Source organism: Oryx dammah, unplaced genomic scaffold (assembly GCF_014754425.2).
Source record: "Oryx dammah isolate SB20612 unplaced genomic scaffold, SCBI_Odam_1.1 HiC_scaffold_25, whole genome shotgun sequence".
Lineage (NCBI taxonomy): Eukaryota > Metazoa > Chordata > Mammalia > Artiodactyla > Bovidae > Oryx > Oryx dammah.
In genome coordinates, this window is record NW_024070209.1 from 48,748,247 (window position 1) to 48,770,337 (window position 22,091).

The 22,091-nt window shown below is 48.2% G+C and overlaps 1 protein-coding gene across 2 annotated transcripts in view; it reads right to left on the reverse strand.

Moving 5' to 3' along the window:
- Positions 1-2,282: 2,282 nt before the first annotated feature.
- ELMOD3 (ELMO domain containing 3) overlaps positions 2,283-22,091 on the reverse strand; it is a 33,576-nt gene continuing 13,767 nt past the window's right edge. For both annotated transcript variants that reach the window (XM_040224298.1, XM_040224297.1), the window contains exons 8-13: positions 20,671-20,794; positions 20,322-20,444; positions 15,189-15,319; positions 4,050-4,126; positions 3,641-3,768; positions 2,283-3,173 (exon numbers count right to left, since the gene is read on the reverse strand). In XM_040224298.1, coding sequence (XP_040080232.1) covers positions 2,971-3,173; positions 3,641-3,768; positions 4,050-4,126; positions 15,189-15,319; positions 20,322-20,444; positions 20,671-20,794 — 786 coding nt within the window. In that variant the 3' untranslated portion in view covers positions 2,283-2,970. The remainder of the gene's footprint in view (positions 3,174-3,640; positions 3,769-4,049; positions 4,127-15,188; positions 15,320-20,321; positions 20,445-20,670; positions 20,795-22,091) is intronic.

The following is a 22,091-nucleotide window of genomic DNA, read 5'->3' on the forward strand; positions in this document are numbered from 1 at the left end:
CCGAGGTTCAGTTCAGTCTCACATTCCCGAGTGGGGGCAGGTTGTGGCAGCGGGCATGTGCCTCCATCCAAGCTGGAATTTCCTCAGGTGCTCCAGTGAACCGTTGCCAGGCAGCTTCCAAATGATATATGTATGTTCACCAAGCAAGAGCATAGCTCTTCACATCCATGCAGGAGGTTAGCTTGTCATGTCCTAAGTACACTGCATGGCTCAGGGCCACGTGGGGTCATGGGAAAAGCACCAGACTAATGTCGAGGGGGGCTGTGGGTTCAGGTTCTCACCTGCCTCTCTTTGAGCCTGGGCAAGTTGCTTTTCCTCATCCAGGTCCTAGGTTTTTTTTTTTTTTGGGGGGGGGGGAGGGGGGGTGCCATGCTGCACAGCATGTGGGATCTTAGTTCTCTGACCAGGAATCGAACCCACACCCACCCCTGGCAATGGAAGTCTGCAGTCTTAACCACTGGACTACCAGGGAAGTTTCCCTAGTTCATTCTCTTGTGTACTGGGGTGACGACTGGAACAGCAGAGAAACTAGGGGGCTAAATAGAGGGAGAAAGGAATAACCCCAAAACAGTCCCACCCTGGGGTGTGACCTGGGGGCAGGAGCAAGGTGGGAGCTGGGTAAGCCCGGACTGGACAAACCAGAGTCCTAGAGGCTTGGCAGGGCTGCAGCCATCCTGACTCAGGGTCACTCCAGGCCCTCAGAGCTGTATGGCTTTAAAGCCCTGACACACTGGATCTTCCATCTGAAATAGAGTGGTAGTAGCAGTAGCTCAGTCGTGCCCGACTCTTTGGGACCCCGTGGACTGCAGTCCACCAGGTTCCTCTCCCATAGAATTCTCCAAACTAGAATACTGGAGTGGGTTGCCATTTCCTTCTCCAGGGAATCTTCTTGACCCAAGATTGAACCCGGGGCTCCTGTATTGCAGGCAGATTCTTTACCATCTGAGCCACCAGGGAAGCCTATCCAAAACAGAAATTCTGATCAATTTCATCTTAGTGGTTTTGTGCTGAGAAGCATAGAAAAGTCAGCTCTTTGCATATCCTCCTTGTTCTCCAACTTTCCACACAGAGACATCTCGGCGATCATTGGATAGCCTATTCAGAGAGCACATGCCAGGGGTGAATTTTCAAAGGGGAAAGAGGGATGTTTCCCCTAGAAACTGACATTTTTAATATTGTAAAGCATTTTGGGTCTCTCATGAAAAGCCTTGGAAGTTTTTCCCAAGAAAAATGCACATATTTAACATTTTTGTTATCTATTTTCAGAGGGTTTAGGCATCGTTCCACAACCACAGAATTCTGTCCATCCACAGAATTGCAGCTTAATCCCCGGACAGTTATTGCTAATGTCTCCAGGTCCTAAGCTGTATGGAGAGCATCCACTGGCAGTAACACAGAATAGGCTTCTGCAGGGGCCACTGGGCTCCCCTCCAGCCAGAGGCTCTCTTGGGCTGGTCCCTGCCGGGCCGTGGGCTGAGCACTAGCAGTCCAGGTCTGTCGAGTTGGCCTCCAGGTCTCAGAGTAAGGGAATGGAATTTGCAGGAATCACTAAACTTGACACTCCAAAGTTTGGATGGGGTGGGGGAGGGTTACATTCTAAGCCCACCAGGCCCAGTAATCTCTCTGCTGCCATCTCTGCTGGTCAGGACGAAGGAGGAGGGCACAGGATTAGTTCAGGTCAGGCAAAGACGACACAAAGCAAACAGCAGATCCGTTACCAGCCCTACCCTTGTGGCATCCTGCTGACAGGGGTTCCTTCCATACTTGGGTGGCCGTCTGTCATCTTCACCTTTGTGACGGGTCCCCCTGCACCCGGTCAGACTTGGAGATGCCCGTGGGGGCTGGACAGCTATCTTCCATGACTCTACTTGGGGGAGGTCAGAGGATAGAAGAGAAGCCAGGTGGGACTCTCGCCTGGTCCCTGTCCCCTAGCTCCAAAGCCCTGGAGGCCCCTTTGCGAGTGAAAAGTGACAAGTAGCTTCCCCCGCAGCAAATGTGGGAAAAACCCTGTGTGTATGCCTCATAACAGCCACCCTTAAGAACAGCCAGGGCCACCTCGGCCAGTGGCTACAGTGTGCACAGTCTCTGGGTCTGTAAGGGCAGCCAGTGAGGCTGGACGGCCTGTGAACTTGGCAGGAGTGTGGCCAGGGCACAGTGGCCTTCTCTCCCGGGGCCTGTGACCGGTGCCGACAACAACCGGCTTGAGTGCCCGTTTTTAATGGGGAACGCCGGGATAACGGCCACAGGACGGTGCAAAGTGTCTGGAAGGAAAACACTTGAGATCCTAAACCTAGAATTATTTTATTCAAAAACTGCTGGTGTGTGAATTTCCTCCTTCCTTCAACCAGGCCAGAAAACCAGCCCTGATGGGACACGTGCAGCCCGCATGGGGGGAGCCCAGCTGCGGGCCTGGTTCCCTATCACAAACAGTGGGAGGAGGCATGGGGAGAGATGAGGGTGGGGTGAGCGCCAGGCCAGAAAAGGCATGCACTCTGGCTCACACCGCCCCCTGTCGGCTGCTGCCGCAATTACCCTCTCCCTTCACATTCTAAATACTCAGCCCCCGTCTGGTCCTTGTCCTGTGGACCCCAGGGCCTGAAAGACCCACTGCCAGGTTCTGGCGCTTCTACTTGGGAGCATCTTTGATAGGGGACTGTGTGGAACATGCATATGGGTTCTCCCACCTGATATTCCATTCGCTGTCACTGATATTACCTGGAATCCGACTATGGAAGCTGTTGCCCAACTAGTAATATAGCAAAGCTCTCCTCGCCCTGAAAGCAGGGCTCCAGAGAGAGTCTAAGCTAATGGCCCTTGATGTCTCAAGCAGGTGAGGGCCCTTGGCTCCACCCACCAGGCCCAGGGGCTTCCTACATCCCTTCCGCTAGGACCGGAAGGGGCGAGGCCCAGCCAGGGTCCGCCCTCTGAAAGCCCCTCCAAGGCTTCCTGGCCGGTGGCCACCATGGTTGGTCAGATCAGCCACGTGCCTTCAGACGAGTGTGATGGCAGGTCACACACACCTATGAAAGTGAGATCCTTGGAGTGAGGGGCTTGTGGCCCAGAGCACTTCTGTGTCCCCAACAGGGAGGCCTGTCCCTTTGACACTCCAGCCAAGTATATCTCCAGGGTTTTGAGCAGCCGTCTGGGGCTCTTCTTGGCCGACATCTCCAAATCTGGAACAGAGAGGATTGGGGAACAGAAGGCTGGGGGAAGGGGCTCCGGGATGCATAACCCAGAGGCTCTGAAGAGGGAAGGAGTTTTCTAAGATGGAGAGCTCACCAGAGAGGGGAACCAAGACACCAGACTCAGGTACAGGGGCCACATACTCTACCCTGTCCGGACAATCTCAACTTTGAATAGTCAGTCTAACTGAGCCAAAAGTTGGGCCCATCTTTTGATTCAGAAAATATGGTCACCAGAAGTGTTTGGCTAGAAAGGGAGGAGAGCGGCAGGCTCCCAAGGGTGGGGTGATGGAGACTTAGGATGATGGAGACTTGGGAAGCTGAAACTTGAGAAGGTATGAATGGGGGTTGAAGGGAAGGGAAGCCAGCCAAAACCAGTCGAGCAACCACCCGGGGGTCCCTGAACCCAGGGACACTAGGAGTGCAGGAGCTAGGCACCCCGAGAAGAGCGGGCGCACCCTTGAGGACAAAGCCTGAGTCTGAGATGGTCTTGTGCTGTGTCCTCCAGACGTGCGCCAGGCGGAGGAAGGTGGCGGCATAGAAGCTGTTCACCACGGGGATCACTTTCTGCTGCCGGTTACACTCCCTGCAGGACAAGGATGGGCACCCGCTCAGCAGTGGACAGACACCTGAGGGTGCCTTCACCCTGTCCCCCGGGGAGCCCTTCCCGGGGCAGCCTTTACATCTGAAGTCAGGGTTGAGGAGGAGGGATGGGTTGGGAGGCTGGTGCAGGGGTAGTCTGTCCAGGTTCCCCTGAGCCAGAAGGTTTGGAAGAGAGCTGGGGGGATAAGATGGTGGGGGGATGAGGTGGTGGGGTGAGGGAACCAGGCTCTGACAGCCAGGGCAGTGAGCAGCCTGAGGACTCACCTGGAGAGACACTCCTCTCTCAAGGCCTGGATGGCGATACGCGTGATATTCACAGACATCAAACAGAAGGGGAATTGCTGGAATGGACAGGGTACCACGTCAGTGGCATTCCAGGCTCTCACCTTCTGTGCTTCCCATTGCCCATAATCTAGTCTGGCCCTTGGGAGATAACAACAATCACAGCCAGAGGCAAACAGTTGGCATCATTGATGCTTACACTTAACCTTCACTATAATATTCCCATTTTACAGATGAGGAAACTGAGGCCCAATGACCTTAAGTAACTTTCCTAAGGCACTGAACCAGGATTCCTACTGAGGTCAATGCACTCCAAAGCTGGTGCACAAACCTCTGTGCTAGTTCTCAGCCTCTTCAACATCCCACCCCACCAGCTCTCCTTGGCCTTCATCAGACCCGTCCTGTGTGCTGCCTGTGGACCACATCACCCCCTGGGGTTGGACGGACACAGGAGGGGTGAGGTGCAGTTATCCAACCAGTTCTGTAGGTTCTTAAACTCCTTTCTCCCTTCTGTAGGCTTTCAGTTATTTGACTGCTCATAAGCTCTTCACCCAAAAGCTGACAAAGTACAAGTAGGCAGAGAGTCAGCCTTGACTTGGGGTGCACCCCAACTCTTGGCAACACAGAGGCCTGAGAACGGGCTGTGCAGGTCACACTACTGAGAGGGGCAGCCGGGGCCCACCAGAGTGCTTCACCAAAAAGGGCCTCAGAATCCCCCATGGAGTCCACATGAATGCTGTATTTTTAGAGTGTCCACTTCCTATTCTTTTATAAAGGATTAAACAAATAATTGTATTTATTTATTCTATTTTTGGCTCTGCTGGGTCTTCACTGCTGTGTGGGCTTTTCTCTAGTGAGCATGTGGGGGCCACGCTCTGGTTGCAGTGCATGGGCTCCTCATTGCAGTGGCTTCTCTTATTGACGAGCATGGAGCTCTAGGCACGCGGGCTTCAGCAGTTGCAGCACATGTGCTCAGCTGTTGCACTCCCGGGCTCTAGAACACAGGCTTATAGTTGTGGTGCACAGGCTTAGCTGCTGCACAGCATATGGGATCTTCCTGGACCAGGGATCGAACCTGCACCTCTTGCATTGGCCCGTGGATTCTTTACCACTGAGCCACCAGGGACGCCGCTCTCCTATTCTTTAACAAAAACCCAACCAAATGAAAAGGGGCTTTTCCTAGAGGATTTGCAAATATTATATGTTAGTTTCCACCGTAGTACCCACACAAGGACGTTGGCTGAAAGCAACATGTAGACCAGTGTGTCCCTTAGTTTAGAATGAGAACCAAAATCTACATATTCCATCTGCTTCCCCCTAACAGAAAATCTGTTCCATTATGAAGTAGAACCATGCTGTCCAGTACAACAGCAAATAGCCACATGAAGCTACTGAATTGTTAATTAGTTGAAAATTAAGTAAAATTAAAAATTCAACTATTTAGTCAAAGTAGCCATATGTCAAGTGCTCAACAGCCACACGTGTTTGGGAGCTGCTACACTGGACAGTGCAGACAGAATATTTCCTTCACTGCAGAAAGTGCTGGTGGACACACTGAACTGTAGAGGGTCATCAGGCTCCACAAGGATTTTTCTCAGGGTCTTCCATGACACCTGGATTCCAGACCTTGGCCTGGCCATCTGTGAGCTGTGGCCTCAGGAAGGCCACCGAAACTCCATGAGACTCGGCTCTCCTCTCAAAACCAAAAAGGAAATAAACACTGAGTGCTGGGGCTTCCCTGAAGGTTTAGTGGTAAAGAATCTGCCAGCCAATGCAGGGGACGTGGGTTCCATCCCTGATCTGGGAAGATCCCACATGCTATGTAGCAACTAAGCCTGAGCACCACAAATACTAAGCCTGCACTCTAGAGCCTGGGAGCCACAACTACTGGAGCCCTGTGCCTAGAGCCCACGCTCTACAGGAGTGTGTGCTCATTCACCCAGTGGTGTCCTACTCTGCGACTCCACGCGCTATAGTCCACCAGGCTCTTCTGTTCATGGATTCTCCATGCAACAATACTGGAATGGATTACCGTTTCCTTCTCCAAGGATCTTCCTGACCCAGGGATCGAACCTGGGTCTCCTACATTGCAGGCGGATTCTTCATCATCTGAGCCACCAGGGAAGCCCCACAGCAAGAAGCCAGCACATCACTAGAGAGGAGCCCCTGCTTGCGACAACTAGAGAAAAGCGCTCGTGGCTATGAAGACCCGGCACAGCCAAAAATAAATGAATAAATTAAAAAAAAATCCAAAATACACTGAGTGCTGTGCAGAAAACAGTGAGCAAAGCAGACCTGTGGCTGCCCTCCTTAGAATCGCATGCTTCGAAGGCTGGGATCTGGGAACCTGGATTTTGAGAAGCTTCCCACCACTTCCCCAGGCTGACTCATGGTACCTAATCTGTTTGTGCAAACCATATGGTTTATGCTGAACACCTGCTTTCCATCTGATTCTGGAATTCTGGTACATGCTACACAGATGGTGGGCTTCCCAGGTGGTGCTAGTGGTAAAGAACCCACCTGCCAGTACAGGAGACATAAAAGATGCGGGTTTGATCCCTGGCTTGGAAAGATCCCCTGGAGGAGGAAATGGCTACCCACTCCAGTATTCTTGCCTAGAGAATCCCGTGGACAGAGGAGCCTGGTGGGCTATCGTTCGTGGGGTCACAAAGAGTCAGACATGATGGAAGCAACTTAACACACACACACACACAGATGGTGCCTGCACGACCAGCCCCCAGTAGAAACCTCAGATACTGAATCACTAGTGAGGATCTGAGAGGGTAACAGGCAGGAAGGCCACAGGTCTCCAAATGGAGGAAATAGGCTTCAAGTGTCAGACATTTTTTTATCTCTCCCTTAAGCGGCAGGAGGAACTGTAACTGTCAGATTTTTTCCCCTTCCCTTTAATTTTTCCCAAAATTAAAAGGAGGTTTCTATTAAAATTCTGTGTTGCCATGACGACACCTGGTTCCACCTGAATTTTTCTCAAACCTTGAGCTAATGCATTTTTCTTATGGAAATGTTTTTCTTAAGCTGTGTTAATGAACTGTGTATTTACCGTAGACTGTCTTTCTTCAGGTCAGTTCCACTTACGACTCAGAACCCATAAGGGTTCAACTTACCAGTATGTTCTCCTAATCTGTGTTAATGAAACTATATATTTACCTGGAAACCTGCCTTTCTTCAAGATCAGTTGAGGATTGATCAAGATCAATGGATCTTCAAGATCAATTTCTTCATGTCTTCTTCATGTCAGTGGCCCAGGATGATTCGTCTTGTGCCAGTGTTATTGCAAAATGCATGTTGTGGGTGAGGGGCCTAGTGCCACTCTAAGTTTTGAGACATTTCCTTTCTCTGATTAGCAGCTTGCTGATAGGTATATAACATACTGCTAAAGGCTAGCAGAGGGGCGCTCTTTCTGCCCCCTTCTGATGTCTATGTCAGAAACTTTCTCTATCTCTTCTATACTTTAATAACACTTTACTACACAAAAGCTCTGAGCGATCCAGCCTCGTCACTAGCCGCAGACTGAATTCCTCTCCTTCGGAGGCTAAGAATCCCCGCATCTTTCACGGCTCAGCAGCAACCTTTCAGACCCTAGCCGGCAACATTCCACGTGCTGGCCAATTTGATGCTGCTGGCAGTCCCTGCATCCCACGTGCCTCCCTGGGGAGGGGAGCTCCTGGAAGCCTGTGTCTGGTGTCCGATGGGTTTTGCCCACACACTTCTTCCCTCTGCTGATCTTGCTTTTGCCGCAGTTAATCACAGCTGAGAGAACAACTATAGGCCAAATCCTGGGAGTCCTCTCAGTGCACCAGTGAACCTGGGGACCCCGACACGAGGGCCATGCTGGGTGGAGTCAATCTGTTAACCATTACACAAACTCTCTGAGACAGCTTTTATGGTCCACAGGCTACATTTTCTACTAGCCCACAATCTGCCTCGCAGAGCTGCTCTGAGGAGTCATTCAGATTACACAAGCAAAATGCTAAGGGCAGCGCTGGCCTGAGGATGTGCTAACAAATGTTCATAATTATCCATAGCTGAGGTCAGCAGCGGTACATCTGTACATTCAGGTCTTGACTACTTAATTATCACAATACTTGTGTAATATCATGCCTTCCCTTGATTTCTTTCAGTCTAAAAATAAATATGGGAATGAGAACAGGTAGCAACATAATTAACACAGGATCTGAACTTAGCATTCATTCACTCTTGGGAACATTCTTTTTTTTTTTTCAAAGTACTTTATTTTATACAGTATCTTTTTTTTTTTTTTTCCTGGCTGTGTGGCTTGTGGGACCTTAGTTCCCCGACTAGGGTTTGAACACAGCCCCCACCCCCACCCCCACAGTGAAAGCACTAGTCCTAACCACTGGACCACCAGGGAATTCCGTCGGGAACATTCTTACAAAAATGTACTAAAAAGCCATGAAAAACTGGAAATCAGAGCAAAATATCTCCTTTCCTTCAGCAGTTCCCTTGGACCCAAAAAGTGTGGCTTTAAGCTAAAATATTACACTGAGGCGGTGTTTTGGGAACTGACTAAAAGAACAGCAGAGGGAATCAGACCTGGACACTTCTGAGTCTTCATCTGAAATTTCATTTTTCTTCATGCCTCACCTCTGAACCCTGAAGCAGGAAGACCAAATCCAGATCAGTTGCTTTTTTTTTTTTGGCAGCTGCTGCCAACACAGCGCCACCCCCTGGAGATTCCAGTTCAGCAGTTCCGTGGAGGGAGGGGCCTGGGCACCTGCATTCCCTCAGGCGACTGTGAGGTGGGCTGCTGAGATCCCCGCTGCAAGGAGCACACTGCTGGGCGAGCTGTCAGGAGACAGGGGTCCTCACGCCAGCTTCACCACTTCCTAATTGTCCCACTTTGTGTAGACATATTTCACCTCTCTGATTCTCACGTTCCTTCACTGAGAAATGAAGATTTCCAAGGATCATCTCTGCCCAACCTCTTGGCAGGCTCATCATATTGACGGAATAAAATAACAGATGGAAATGGCATGGAAGATGATACCAGTTGTTGACTGTGAGTAACTATTATGGTGAGCTGCTTCTCTGCCTGCCAGCAATCAGCCCGATGTACCCTGAATCTCGCCATCTGAACTGTAGCACTCCCCTCCTCAGGAGAGCATGGATCACATGCTTCCATGGAGTCCCAGGGTCCCCCAGCATTTGTAGTGTCTGGCCAATTCCTCTTTAGCAGGATGGATCACAGGAACCTGAAGCCTCAGCTCTCTCCTTAGGGAACTGTGCTGTGCTCAGTTGCTTCAGTCGTGTCCAACTCTTTGTGACTCTATGGACTGTAGCCTGCCAGGCTCCTCTGTCCATGGGATTCTCCAGGCAAGAACACTGGAGTGGGTTGCCATTTCCCCCTCCAGAGGAATCTTCCTGACCTAGGGATCGAACCCATGTCTCTTAAGTCTCCTGTATTGGGATTTCCCTGGTGGCCCAGTGGTTAAGACCCTGCACTCCCAATGCAGGGGACCCAAGTCTGATTCTTGGTCAGGGAACTAGATCCCACATGCCTCAACTAAGAGTTTGCATGCCACAACTAAGACCCCATGCAGCCAATTAAAGAATACATAAATATTTTTTAAAAAAGTCTCCTGTATTGGCAGGCAGGTTCTTTACTACTAGCGCCACCTTGTGGCTAACTGTATTTGGCTTTAGGGTAAGTTCTTCCAAAATTGAATGTCGAGCCCTTAAACTAATGCACTTTCTTTTCCCCCAGATATTTACCAGCTGTAGTTTCAGCCTCTGAATAAGGTCTCTGGTTTTCTTTACTCTTGTCAGTCAAAGGTCTATCAAAAGTCAGTCCAAAGTTAGCTGTTACTGTGGCTGCCTATGTGCCTCCTGGAAAACTGTTATTTTCAAGATTCATAAGGGCTTGAAGTGAAGTTTTAAGACACTGAAGGACTTAAAAGTTCAAAGAACTATAAAGGTGGAAGGGACCTTAGGATCATTTAGGCCAAATCTCTTATTTCATAAAAGAGCAAACTGATTCCCAGAGAGGGTAAGTGCATTTATGCTAAGTCATTCAGTCATGTGACTCTGTGCAACGTTACAGCTGGGCTCCTCTGTCCATGGGATTCTGTGGGCAAGAATACCGGAGTGGGGTGCCATGCCCTCCTCTAGGGCATCTTCCAGAGCAAGCGATTAAACCCGAGTCTCTTACATCTCCTACACTGGCAGGTGGGTTCTTTACCACTAGCGCCACCCAGGAAGCCCATAGCCTCAAATCACAGCTAAGTAATCATACCACAAGTAGAACTAGGATCTAGGTTCCTGACACCTACACTTGCCCTCATTATTTTAAGCTGCTGTTCCTTTTATTGTCTGGCATGCATATTGTGGAGTAAATATAAATTCACTATAAATTGCACAAAGGCCAGCGGGTGAAGGGATGACGACAGGTTAGTCAAAGTGGTCAGGCTGGTCCGTGCCCAGGAGTACCCAGGGCTTCCTCTCTCGTCCTGCTCTTCCCTCAGCAGGAATGTTCTTCCCTTGGATTTCCAGGGACCTGCCCCCTCAGCTCAGTCAAGCCTGTCCTTGAAAACAAACGAGGGATGCTGAACTGGCAATAACCCTCTACCCTGGCTTCCCTGTTTCTACAGGAAGGTCTTACAAGAGAGCCTTAATACCCCACCAGAAGGGAGGCACTGAGCTCTGAGATGATTTCTAATACTCATGAACTGTGGGACCTGGGGCAAGCCGTTTTCCCTCTCTGGGTCTCTCTCCACTGCCTTTACAAAAGGCTAGTCCATATTTGCTAAGCTGCCCTTCAACCTTCGGGACACCTTTTCTTTTTTAATTATTTTTATTTTTGGCTGCACTGGTTTCTGGGCACGAGCTTTCTCTAGATGTGGAGAGCAGGGGCTACTCTCTAGTTGCGGTGCACAGGCCTCTCATTGTGGTGGCTTCTCTTGTTGGAGAGCACAAGCTCGAGAGCTCAGGCTTTAGCAGTTGCAGTGCATGGGCTTATCTGCCCCCGTGGCTTATGGGATCTTCCCAGACCAGGAATTGAACCCATGTCCCCTGCACTGGCAGGCAGATTCTTAACCACTGGACCACCAAGGAAGTTCTGGAACTCTTATGATGAAGCAGCATTGCTACAGGAGATTGCACTGTTTCATAAGCTAACTGATCTGGTTCTTAAACTTGACCGAGACATTACCTCCCTGCATTGTGAAGACCACGGAACACACCCACATTCTCAACTTGTGGGTCCTGATCTATCTCAGAACCAGATCCTCATGAAGTAGCCTCTTGCCTCCTCCAGTGTCTCCTGGAAGAGACGGGTGAATGTGAAGTCATCAGATGTAACGAGTGTTTTTTCCTCAAAAGATAACAGAGATATTCAGTGAACATCAGAAATGAGAAAACTGCCCACGTGACAGGAAATGTGTGATTATTTGTTTTTGCAGTCCAGGTGGCACTAGTGGTAAAGAACCCACCTGCCAATGCAGGAGACATAAGAGATAAGGGTTTGATCCCTGGGTCAGGAAGATCCCCTGCAGCAGGAAATGGCAAACCACTCCAGTATTCTTGCCTAGAGAATCCCATGGACAGAGGAGCCTGGCAGGCTACAGTCCATAAGGCCGTAAAGAGTCAGACACAACTGAGTGACTAAACACACACAAGAAGTTTTAGATTCAAATGGATCTACTTTACCTCACCATGGCTGTATATATATGTGTAGGACGCTGTGTGTGTGTGTGCACGCTTGTGCAAGTACAGATACAATTTTGAAAACATAATTATGTATTACATATGTAAATATTATCCATAAGATGTATATAAAAATGTATTTTCACTCATGGAAATCAAAAGTTACTGTGATAACTAACGCTCCTTGAGTGACTAATGTGCTTAGCACTTTATACAGGGTTGGAATTATTTTATACAGGGTTGGGATTATTTTCTCATGTTACAAAGGAAGAAGCTGAGGTTCTGAGAATTAAGTAATAATGACCAACAACATGGTTATTGGAGCAGTCTGCAGCACAGGCTGACCTGCCCAGGCTCTAAGACACAGTGATCTGATGAAAATGCTGTAAGCCTCAGCTTTAGTTACTCATTCTCAGCTCCTCTCTCTCAAGTAGCATTACACCCCACTTCCTGTTCTCTGTAAAGTGCACTGGCGGCTGGGCGGGTCCACTTACCCCTGGTGACCATTCCTAATAGAGTCGAGGGAATCAGTGACATATACATATCTCCTAAGCTCTGGCCACTGAGAGGGCCTAGAAGCAGGGAGATTGTAATGGCAGTGGGAACACCAGCATTCAGATCTTGGTTTTCAGATCCCATTCTCCAGCTAAAGAACAAAAGCTCCATGGAGAAGTGTTTGGTTTCAGGGCTGGGAATCACACAGAGAAAATAATAATACATGAGCTGAGGGTGTCTTCTTGGATCTAGAAAGCAGAAAAGTGCTCAAAAAAGGACAGGGCATGTTCAAAGGGCAACCTGAAAGAGCTCTTAAAGTGGGCACGGCTGGAGCAATTTGAGCAACAAAATACATAATACATAATGACAGTACTGGATTATAACCTATAGATAAAATAAACATCTGATATAAAAAGTACCTGAATAAATAAATAGCACAGATACCTCTTTCTTATAGAAGAATTCCAACTAATAAATGTAAGGGGTATGAGGGAAACAGAAAATCACCATTAGAACCAAGTCTGAGGAAAAAGAGGATATTTATATAGTTTCAAGGTATCATCCTCCAAGACAGTGATTAATTATGGTGGCTCAAATGGTAAAGAATCTGCCTGCAATGCAGAAGACCCAGGTTCAATCCCTGGGTTGGGAAGATCCCTTAGAGAAGGGATCTTCTACCCACTCTAGTACTCTTGCCTGGAGAATCCCATGGACAGAGGAGCCTGGTGGGTTATGGTCCATGGAGTTGCAAAGAGTCGGACACAACTGAGCTACTAACACGTTCACATTCAAAGTATATTCCCCCATGAGTGATTATTTTCAAAGGGAAAAATAATGACTTTACAGAGGAGAGACCTGGCTGCTACCACCTTAACCACGTGCTCTGGGTTAACCTCACCAGTAGTAAGACACACTGACACGGGTACTCCTGACGTGAGGGCTGTCACTTCCTAGGGTTCTTGCCCAAAATGTATAACCTCAATCTAAAATTCATATGGCAAATGGAACCCCTGCCCCACACTTGCTCTTTTCCAGAGTGGTTGCCACTCTGGTTTTGCAGCTGCTCAAGCTAAAAAGCACCACTGACTCCTCGCTCTCTTTCCATTCAAAAATATGCTGGCTGTATTCTCTACAGCCTATACACTCAAGATTCTATACCCAGGATCTGATCACTTTCTATCTCCTCTGAAAAATACTCTGGACTAAACCATCACCTCTAGCTTGATTGTGAAAGTCCTCGTGGGAGACCACTCTCAACCCTCTGGCTGGTAGGATGCATTCAAGAATGTAAGTTGGACCCTGTCACTCCAGGCTGTTCAAAACCCTCATTTGACTCAGAGTAAAAGCAAATGTCCTCATCAGGTCTGACACCATCTGGTCCCTGCTACCCCATCACCACCTTCCCACTGCCCTCCTTGCTCCTTCTGGCCTCCTGCCATTCCCTCCTATGCCAGACACACTCCTTCCTGGAACCTCTGCTCTCGATGCTTCCTTTGCATGGAATGTTCTTCCTCTAAATACCAGCTTGGCTAACATCCATCCCCCCAACTTCAAGGCATGGTTTAAGTCTCACCCTCTCACGCCGCTGCTGCTGCTGCTAAGTCACTTCAGTCGTGTCCGACTCTGTGTGACCCCATAGACAGCAGCCCACTAGGCTCCCCCATCCCTGGGATTCTCTAGGCAAGAACACTGGAGTGGGTTGCCATTTCCTTCTCCAATGCATGAAAGTGACAAGTGAAAGTGAAGTCACTGAGTCGTATCCAACTCTCAGTGACCCCATGGACTGCAACCCACCAGGCTCCTCCATCCATGGGATTTTCCAGGCAAGAGTACCGGAGTGGGGTGCCATTGCCTTCTCCGCACCCTCTCATGAGAACTACATTATATCCCATGAAAACTGTAATCCCAGGACTTCCCTGGTGGTCCAATGGCTAAGAATCTGCCTCCAATGCAGGGGATGGAAGTGGATTTGATCCCTGGTTGGGGAACGAAGGTCCCACATGCCACAGGGCAACAAAGCCCAAGTGCTGCAACTAGAGAGCCTGTAAGCTGCAACTACTGAGGCTGCGCCACAACTAGGGAAAGCCCACATGCTGCAATGAAGACTCAATGCAGGCAAAACACCCCAAAACAAAAAAGCACTGTAATTCACCCATATTCTCCCAACCTTGCCTACTTAGCACTTAACATACCCTATTATTTATTTATGTATTAGACTTACTGTCTTGTCCTCCCTGCTAGACGGATCTCATCGATGCATCCCAAGCACCAAGAACAATTACTAGCACAGCGAATGCTGAATAAATATCTGTTTAGTAAATGAATGAATTCCAGGCCCCAGGAATCTGGGATAGACAAATGGCAGGAAACAGGTCAGGTCTGTTATCTAAAATTGAGGGACTACCACCTTTACTACAGGGGAAAACCCTGAAGAGAGGCCTGGACAGAACCTGAGGGCTACAGGAGCCGCTTCTGAGCTTTCAGAAAGCCCATGTGTGTCACCCGGCCCTGGGAGGCAAAACCTCTCCTCTGGACACGTAAAGCTGAATGTGCCCTCCCCTAGGGCCAGGAGAACATGCCAGAGTCAGGAGGGCAGTATGCAGAAGCACTGACACCAGGGTTGTGTCCAGTGCTTGTGTACATTACCGCAGTTAACTTCCCCAACTACACGGCTGAAGTTCCTTGATCTCCTCTCTATGGATGAAGAGACCAAGGCTCTGAGCAGCTGAGGCGCTGGCTTGAGACATACACTAATGGGTGGTGGAGCTCAGGTTCCAGCCAGGTCAGGGAGACGGGGGTGCCCATGCCTGTTTGCCTCAGCTGTCCTGAGGGCCCTCAGCAACTGGAGATCCACCTGAGAAGCTGTCCCCCCTACTCAGGACAGCCCTGTGCCCAGGTTCTAGCCCTGCAGCCTTCTCTGCTGGCTTCTCACCAAAGCCCCACCTGGATATGATGACGAGACAGGCGGAGAATCTCCCGGGCCATTAGCAAAGTCTTTGAGTCCATCACCAGGTATAGGAGATGCAGGAGGGCAAGGAAGCCTGCTCCTCTGAGGTCTGTGGCTGGATTTGTTCCTAAGACAGAAACCAAGAGAAAACTGAGGGAGTTTAATGAAACCCTTGGACAACAAGGAGATCAAACCAGACAATTCTAAAGGAAATCAACCCTGAATATTCACTGGAAGGACTGATGCTGAAGCTGAAGTTCCACTATTTTGGCCACTTGATGCGAAGAGTCACCTCACTGGAAAAGACCCAGATGTTGGGAAAGATTGAAGATAAAATGAGAACTCTGGGATGACAGAGGATAAGATGGTTGGATGGCATCACTGACTCAATGGACATGAACTTGGGCAAACCTGGGAGAGAGTGAAGGACAGGGAAGCCAGGTGTGCTACAGTCCGTGGGGTCCCAAAGACTTTGACACAACTGAGTCACTGAACAACAGCAATGAAATCCCGGCTCCCTGAGTCAATGACCTTGATCAGAGCCCAGGTGGAGAATCTCGACTTCCTCTGACTGACTGCAATGAGGTGGCCCTCAGCTCTGCCAGGGCAGTCAGAGATGCAGGGAAGGGACTTTTATCCTTCCCTGGTGCCAAGGAGCCCACCACTCTCTATGGGATGTCAGGGGAGGTGACATGTAACAGCAATGAGGCACCCCTGCTCCTCCCAGCCACTGGTATTAGAGGAGGCTCACTGGGATACTTGGATTTCTATCCCCAGCTGGCAATAATGAGGTGACATCACCTTTCCCCCACTGCCCAGTGTCAGAGGAGGCCTGCAACAGTAGAAGACTTAAAGAAGATCCATAGTGTCCTTATATACTACCCCAAATGTCTAGGACAAAATTTAAAAAAATCACTCATTACACCAAGAACTAGGAAAATCTCAACTTGAATGACAAAAGACAATTAATAGACAGCAACACTGCTAGGGGAAGCATGGGGGAAGGGACAGAGTTTGGGATGGTCATGTACACACTGCTATATTTAAAATGGATAACCAACCAGGACTTACTGTATACCACAGGGAACTCTGCTCAATGTTATGTGGCAGCCTGGATGGGAGGGGAGTTTGGGGGAGAATGGATACGTGTATATGTATGGCTAAGTCCCTTTGCTGTTCATCTGAAACTATCACAACATTGTTAATTGGCTATACCCCAATACAAAGTAAAAGGCTACACAGCAAGGGGGAATCAAGATTATAGTCAGAATGAAGGTTGCCAATCAGGACAGGGAGACTATCCTCGCTATCTGGCTGGGCCCAGTGTGGTCAGTCATGTCCAACTCTTTAGGACTCCACGGACTATACAGTCCATTGAATTCTCCAGGCCAGAATACTGGAATGGGTAGCTGTTCCCTTCTCCAGGGGATCTTCCCAAGCCTGTGATTGACTTCAGGTCTCCCACATTGCGGGTGGATTCTTTACCAGCTGAGCCACCAGGGAAGCCCAAGAATACTGGAATGAATTGCCTATCCCTTCTCCAGTGGATCTTCCCAACCCAGGAGTCGAACCGGGGTCTCCTGCATTGCAGGCAGATTCTCTACCAGCTGAGCTACCAGGGAGGCTAGTAAAGTAATGCTCAAAATTCTCCAAGCCAGGCTTCAGCAATACATGAACCGTGAACTTCCAGATGTTCAAGCTGGTTTTAGAAAAGGCAGAGGAACCAGAGATCAAATTGCCAACAGCTGCTGGATCATCAAAAAAGCAAGAGAGTTCAAGAAAAATATCTATTTCTGCGTTATTGACTATGCCAAAGCCTTTGACTGTGTGGATCACAATAAACTCTGGAAAATTCTGAAGGAGATGGGAATACCAGACCACCTGACCTGCCTCTTGAGAAACCTACATGTAGGTCAGGAAGCAACAGTTAGAACAACAGACTGGTTCCAAATTGGAAAAGGAGTACATCAAGGCTGTATATTGTCACCCTGCTTATTTAACTTCTATGCAGAATACATCATGAGAAATGCTGGGCTGGAAGAAGCACAAGCTGGAATCAAGATTGCCAGGAGAAATATCAGATATGCAGATGATACCACCCTTATGGCAGAAAGTGAAGAAGAACTAAAGAGCCTCTTGATGAAAGTCAAAGAGGAGAGTGAAAAGGTTGGCTTAAAGTTCAACATTCTGAAAACTAAGATCATGGCATCTGGTCCCATCACTTCATGGGAAATAGGTGGGGAAACAGTGGGAACAGTGTCAGACTTTATTTTTGGGGGCTCCAAAATCACTGCAGATGGTGATTGCAGCCATGAAATTAAAAGACGCTTACTCCTTGGAAGGAAAGTTATGACCAACCTAGATAGCATATTGAAAATGAGAGACATTACTTTGCCAACAAAGGTCTGTCTAGTCAAGGCTATGGTTTTTCCAATAGTCATGTATGGATGTGAGAGTTGGACTATAAAGAAAGCTGAGCGCTGAAGATTTGATGCTTTTGAACTGTGGTGTTGGAGAAGGCTCTTGAGAGTCCCTTGGACTGCAAGGAAATCCAGCCAGTCCATCCTAAAGGAGATCAGTCCTGGGTGTTCATTGGAAGGACTGATGTTGAAGCTGTAACTCCAATACTTTGGCCACCTGATGTGAAGGGCTGACTCATTTGAAAAGACCCTGATGCTGGCAAAGATTGAGGGCAGGAGAAGGGGACGACAGAGGAGGAGATGGTTGGATGGCATCACCGACTCAATGGACATGAGTTTGGGTAAACTCCAGAAGTTGGTGATGGACAGGGAGGCCTAGCATGCTGCGGTTCATGGGGTCACAAAGAGTCGGACATGACTGAACTACTGAACTGAACTGAACTGAACGTCATCCGAAGAATCCTTAAATGTGTGACAGGGAGGTAGAAACACATCATCAGAAAGAGGGATGTGAGGACAGATTCAGCTCTGAGAGATGCTGTGTTCCTGGCTTTGAAGGAGGAGGAATGTGGGAGGCCTCTAGAAGGTGGAAAAGGCAAGGAAATAGATTCTCTCCTGGAGAGTCTAAAAGGAATACAGCCCTGCTGTGACCTTGATCTTGCCTCAGAGAGACTGTGTCAGACTTCTCAACTACAGAACTAGAAGGTGGTAAATCTGTGGGTCTTTTTTCTTTTGGGGCTGTACTGCACAGCATTTGGGACCTGAGGTTCCCATCCAGGGATCAAATCTGTGGCCCCTGCATTGGAAGCACAGAGCCTTAACTGCTGAGCTGCCAGGGAAGTCCCTCGTATTGTTTTAAGCCACTAAATTTGTGGTAATTTTCTGCAGCAACAATAGAAAACTACAAATGCCTTTGGTAAAAGGCAAATGCCTTTTATACAAATGCCTTTGATAAAGGTCTCAGTAAAGAAATATCAGATGTAAAGAACCAAACAGAAACTTCAGGACTGAAAAATATAATAACTAAAATTAAAAACTCATTGGGTGGGCCCAACAGCTGAATAGAGACAACAGAGGAAAGAACCAGTGAACTTGGAGATGAAACAATATAAACAGCTCACTCTGAATAACAGAGAGAAAAAACAAAACAGAATGAATAGAGCCTTAGGGACCTCTGGGCTGTACAGCTGCTGCTGCTATACAGACATCCCCTTAAAACGAACAGAGCCTCTGGGACTAAGAGGAACAGTAACAGAAGATCTAGCATCTGTGTGGTCGGAATTATACAAGAGAGGAGAAAGAGAAGGGCTGAAAAAAGTACTCAAAGCAATAATGGCTGATAATTTACCAACTTTGGCAAAAGACATAAACCTACAGATTCAAGAAACTGAGCAAAACCCTAATAGGATAAACCCAAAGAAATCTCCATTAAGACATATCATAGTCAAACTCCTACAAACAAAAGAAAAAAAGTAAGCAAAAAAGGCCTTGAAAGTAGAGAGAAAAACCACTCCTCATTTACCAAAAAGCAGTAATTCAAGTGCCAGCAGAATTCTCATCAGAAACTATGGAAAAAAAAAAAAAAAAGAAACTATGGAAGCCAAAAGGAAGCAGCCTATTTATTTTCAAGGGATGAAAGAAAAGATCTGTCAACCTGGAATTCTACATTCAGAGAAATTATCCTTCAGGAGTAAAGGGGAAATCAAGACATTTTCAGATGAAGGAAAGCTAAGAGGATTTATGCTGGCTGACCTACTTTAGAAAGTGGCTAAAGGAAGTTCCTGAAACAGAAGGAAGTGAAAAAAGATCAGAAAGAAGAAAGAATAAGGGATAGAGTAAACATATGGGTAAATACAACAGAATTTCCTTCTCCTCTTGAGTTATTAAATTAATGGTTGAAAGAAAAATCATAACACTGATGTGATTCTCCACGTACAAGTCAATTATATTATAGATGAGGGACAGTAAAGGGACTTAAACACACTATCAAAACCAACAGAGCACAAATAAATTTTGAGCACATAAATTTCCTTTTCAAATCAAGATGTTCTTCCTGTTTTATATAAATGTAATTTTATATATGGTTTAGAAAAAACTGGACAATTCAAAAACAGGTGAAATAATTTTGTTCCACTGAAAAAGTGAAATAATGTAAAACACAATTTTCATCAACGCTAAAAAAAAAAAGAACAAAAAGAAAACACTAGAGGACTTCCCTGGTGGTCCAGTGGCTAAGACTCCAAGCTCCCAATGCAGGGGGCCTGGCTTGGAACCCTGATCAGGGAACAAGATTCCACATACCACAGCTAAAAGTTCCTGTGTGTTGCAAGGAAGACTGAAGATTCCACGTGCTGCAGCTAAGAATCTGAGCAACCAAATTAAGTAATTAATTAAAAAAAAACCCAAAACACTGGATTCTAAATCCTATCACTCCCATGCTTTCCATTCCACTAAGAGTAAATGTTTTACACTGGCCTGCAAGGCCCCGAGTGAACTATTCTTGTCCGCTTCTGCCACTGTTTTTTCTCAAAAAAGAGTTACACACATTTCACTTCAGGGCTTTTACATTTGCTGTCCCCTCTTCCTGGAATGCTTTGCCCCAGATACCCCATCATATGGTGCTGGGCTAACAGCAAGAGGACTATCTGGGTGCTCATGCTAGTCTTGGAAAAGGAGTCAGGGAGAAGATGAACCATTTCTCTCTCTTACCCTGAAAGCCCAGATCTTCCCAGTGGTCTCCATGGAGGGCACAGTCAAACTTGGAGCCAGTCAGCTTCTTATAGATGGTCTGCAGGACTCGGCCATGCATGGGGTCTTGGCTATCCAGGCCACCTGCCCCAAAACATATCCATGCTCTGCTGGTTTGGCCCTCAGGGGAGGACTGAGTACTTCTCAGAAAATGTACAGCCAAGACAGACCCCACCTGGACATCCACACCTGGCCCTCCCCACAACATGGTGAATGCAAGAGCCTCGGTTTAGTCTCAGCCACAGGATGGACAAACCGTTCTCTCTGCCTGACCACTCACGCAGCACCTGCCTTGCGGCCGTGCACTCACACTGAGCGATGGTCAAGACCAAGTCCCTTTCTTCACGGAGGCCCTGGTGGAGCTTTGGAGGCCCAAAGAGGTAGTGCCGGAGGGCAGTGAGCCCAGTCCTTCGGATGGTGGGCTGGATTCTTTTCTGGGAAGAAAGATGCAGGAGTGGGCAGGGTGCTGAGTTCATTTGCTTTCATGAACTTACCATGAGGATCAGTACAGGACTGGTCTTGTAGAAACGAATGGTTCCCAACTAACTGGCTGGCCTCTGAGCCAGGGAAACAGGGCAGAAGCTGTGAAGCATCTGGTATTAATAAATCTCCAGGGGACTTCCCTGGCAGTCCAGTGGTTAGAACTTCACCTTCCATTGCAGAGGGTGTGGGTCCTGGTTGGGGTGTTTGAGCCCTAGTTGGACAGCTAAGATCCTACATGCCTCCAAGCCAAAAAAAACGAAACATAAAACAGAAGCAATATTGTAACAAATTCAATAAAGATTTTAAAAAATAAGAAAAAATAAGTCTCCAGGGACAGGTTCTTCCAGCTCTCAGGTTCTTTGTAAGCAGAAAGAGATGTCCCTAAGCCCAGATCTAATCAGCCTGTATCAGTCTGTATTTAGCCTCTGGGCTTTTCCAGAAATGGCTCTGTCACTGACTTCCAAGGAAGCTAGAGGGGACTGGCTACGGGGACTGGCATCTAATAGACAGACAGACACACAGACGCCAGGCCAAGTATCCCAGCAGGGCTGCTTCCACCCTTTGTAAGTCTGTGTTTGTCTCTCTGTAAAAGATACATAGTCTAACAGCCCTCTCAACTTCCAGGATAAGACAGACGGTGAGAAGGGGAGTCTAGGGCACTTTCTTGGAGCTGGATACCCCTGAGGGGTAGCTGGTGCCTTCTGTCCACACCACAGCAGCACTGGCTACATCAGCTCCTGCTGACGCCTCCGTGTTCAGAGCCACTACTGCAGGGCTTAGGATACTCTGATTTCAACAGGTTCCAGCTCTCTGGGATCAGTCTGATTCCTATCTTCAGCCTCTCTCTTCGAGCCAGGCTTTAGGTTGAACATTTGAATTCACAGTCCTCTAAACGTACCACTTGGAGAAGGCAATGCACCCCACTCCAGTACTCTTGTCTGGAAAATCCCATGGACAGAGGAGCCTGGTAGGCTGCAGTCCATGGGGTTGCTAAGAGTCGGACACGACTGAGCGTGGTCCTCTCCGGCTCCCCAGCAGCCTCCTCAGCTTCACTTTCACTTTTCACTTTCATGCCTTGGAGAAGGAAATGGCAACCCACACCAGTGTTCTTGCCTGGAGAATCCCAGGGATGGCAGAGCCTGGTGGGCTGCCAGCTATGGGGTCGCACAGAGTCAGACACGACTGAAGCGACTTAGCAGCAGCAGCAGCAGCAAACTTACCACTAGGCACTCAAGATGTCTGCCAGCT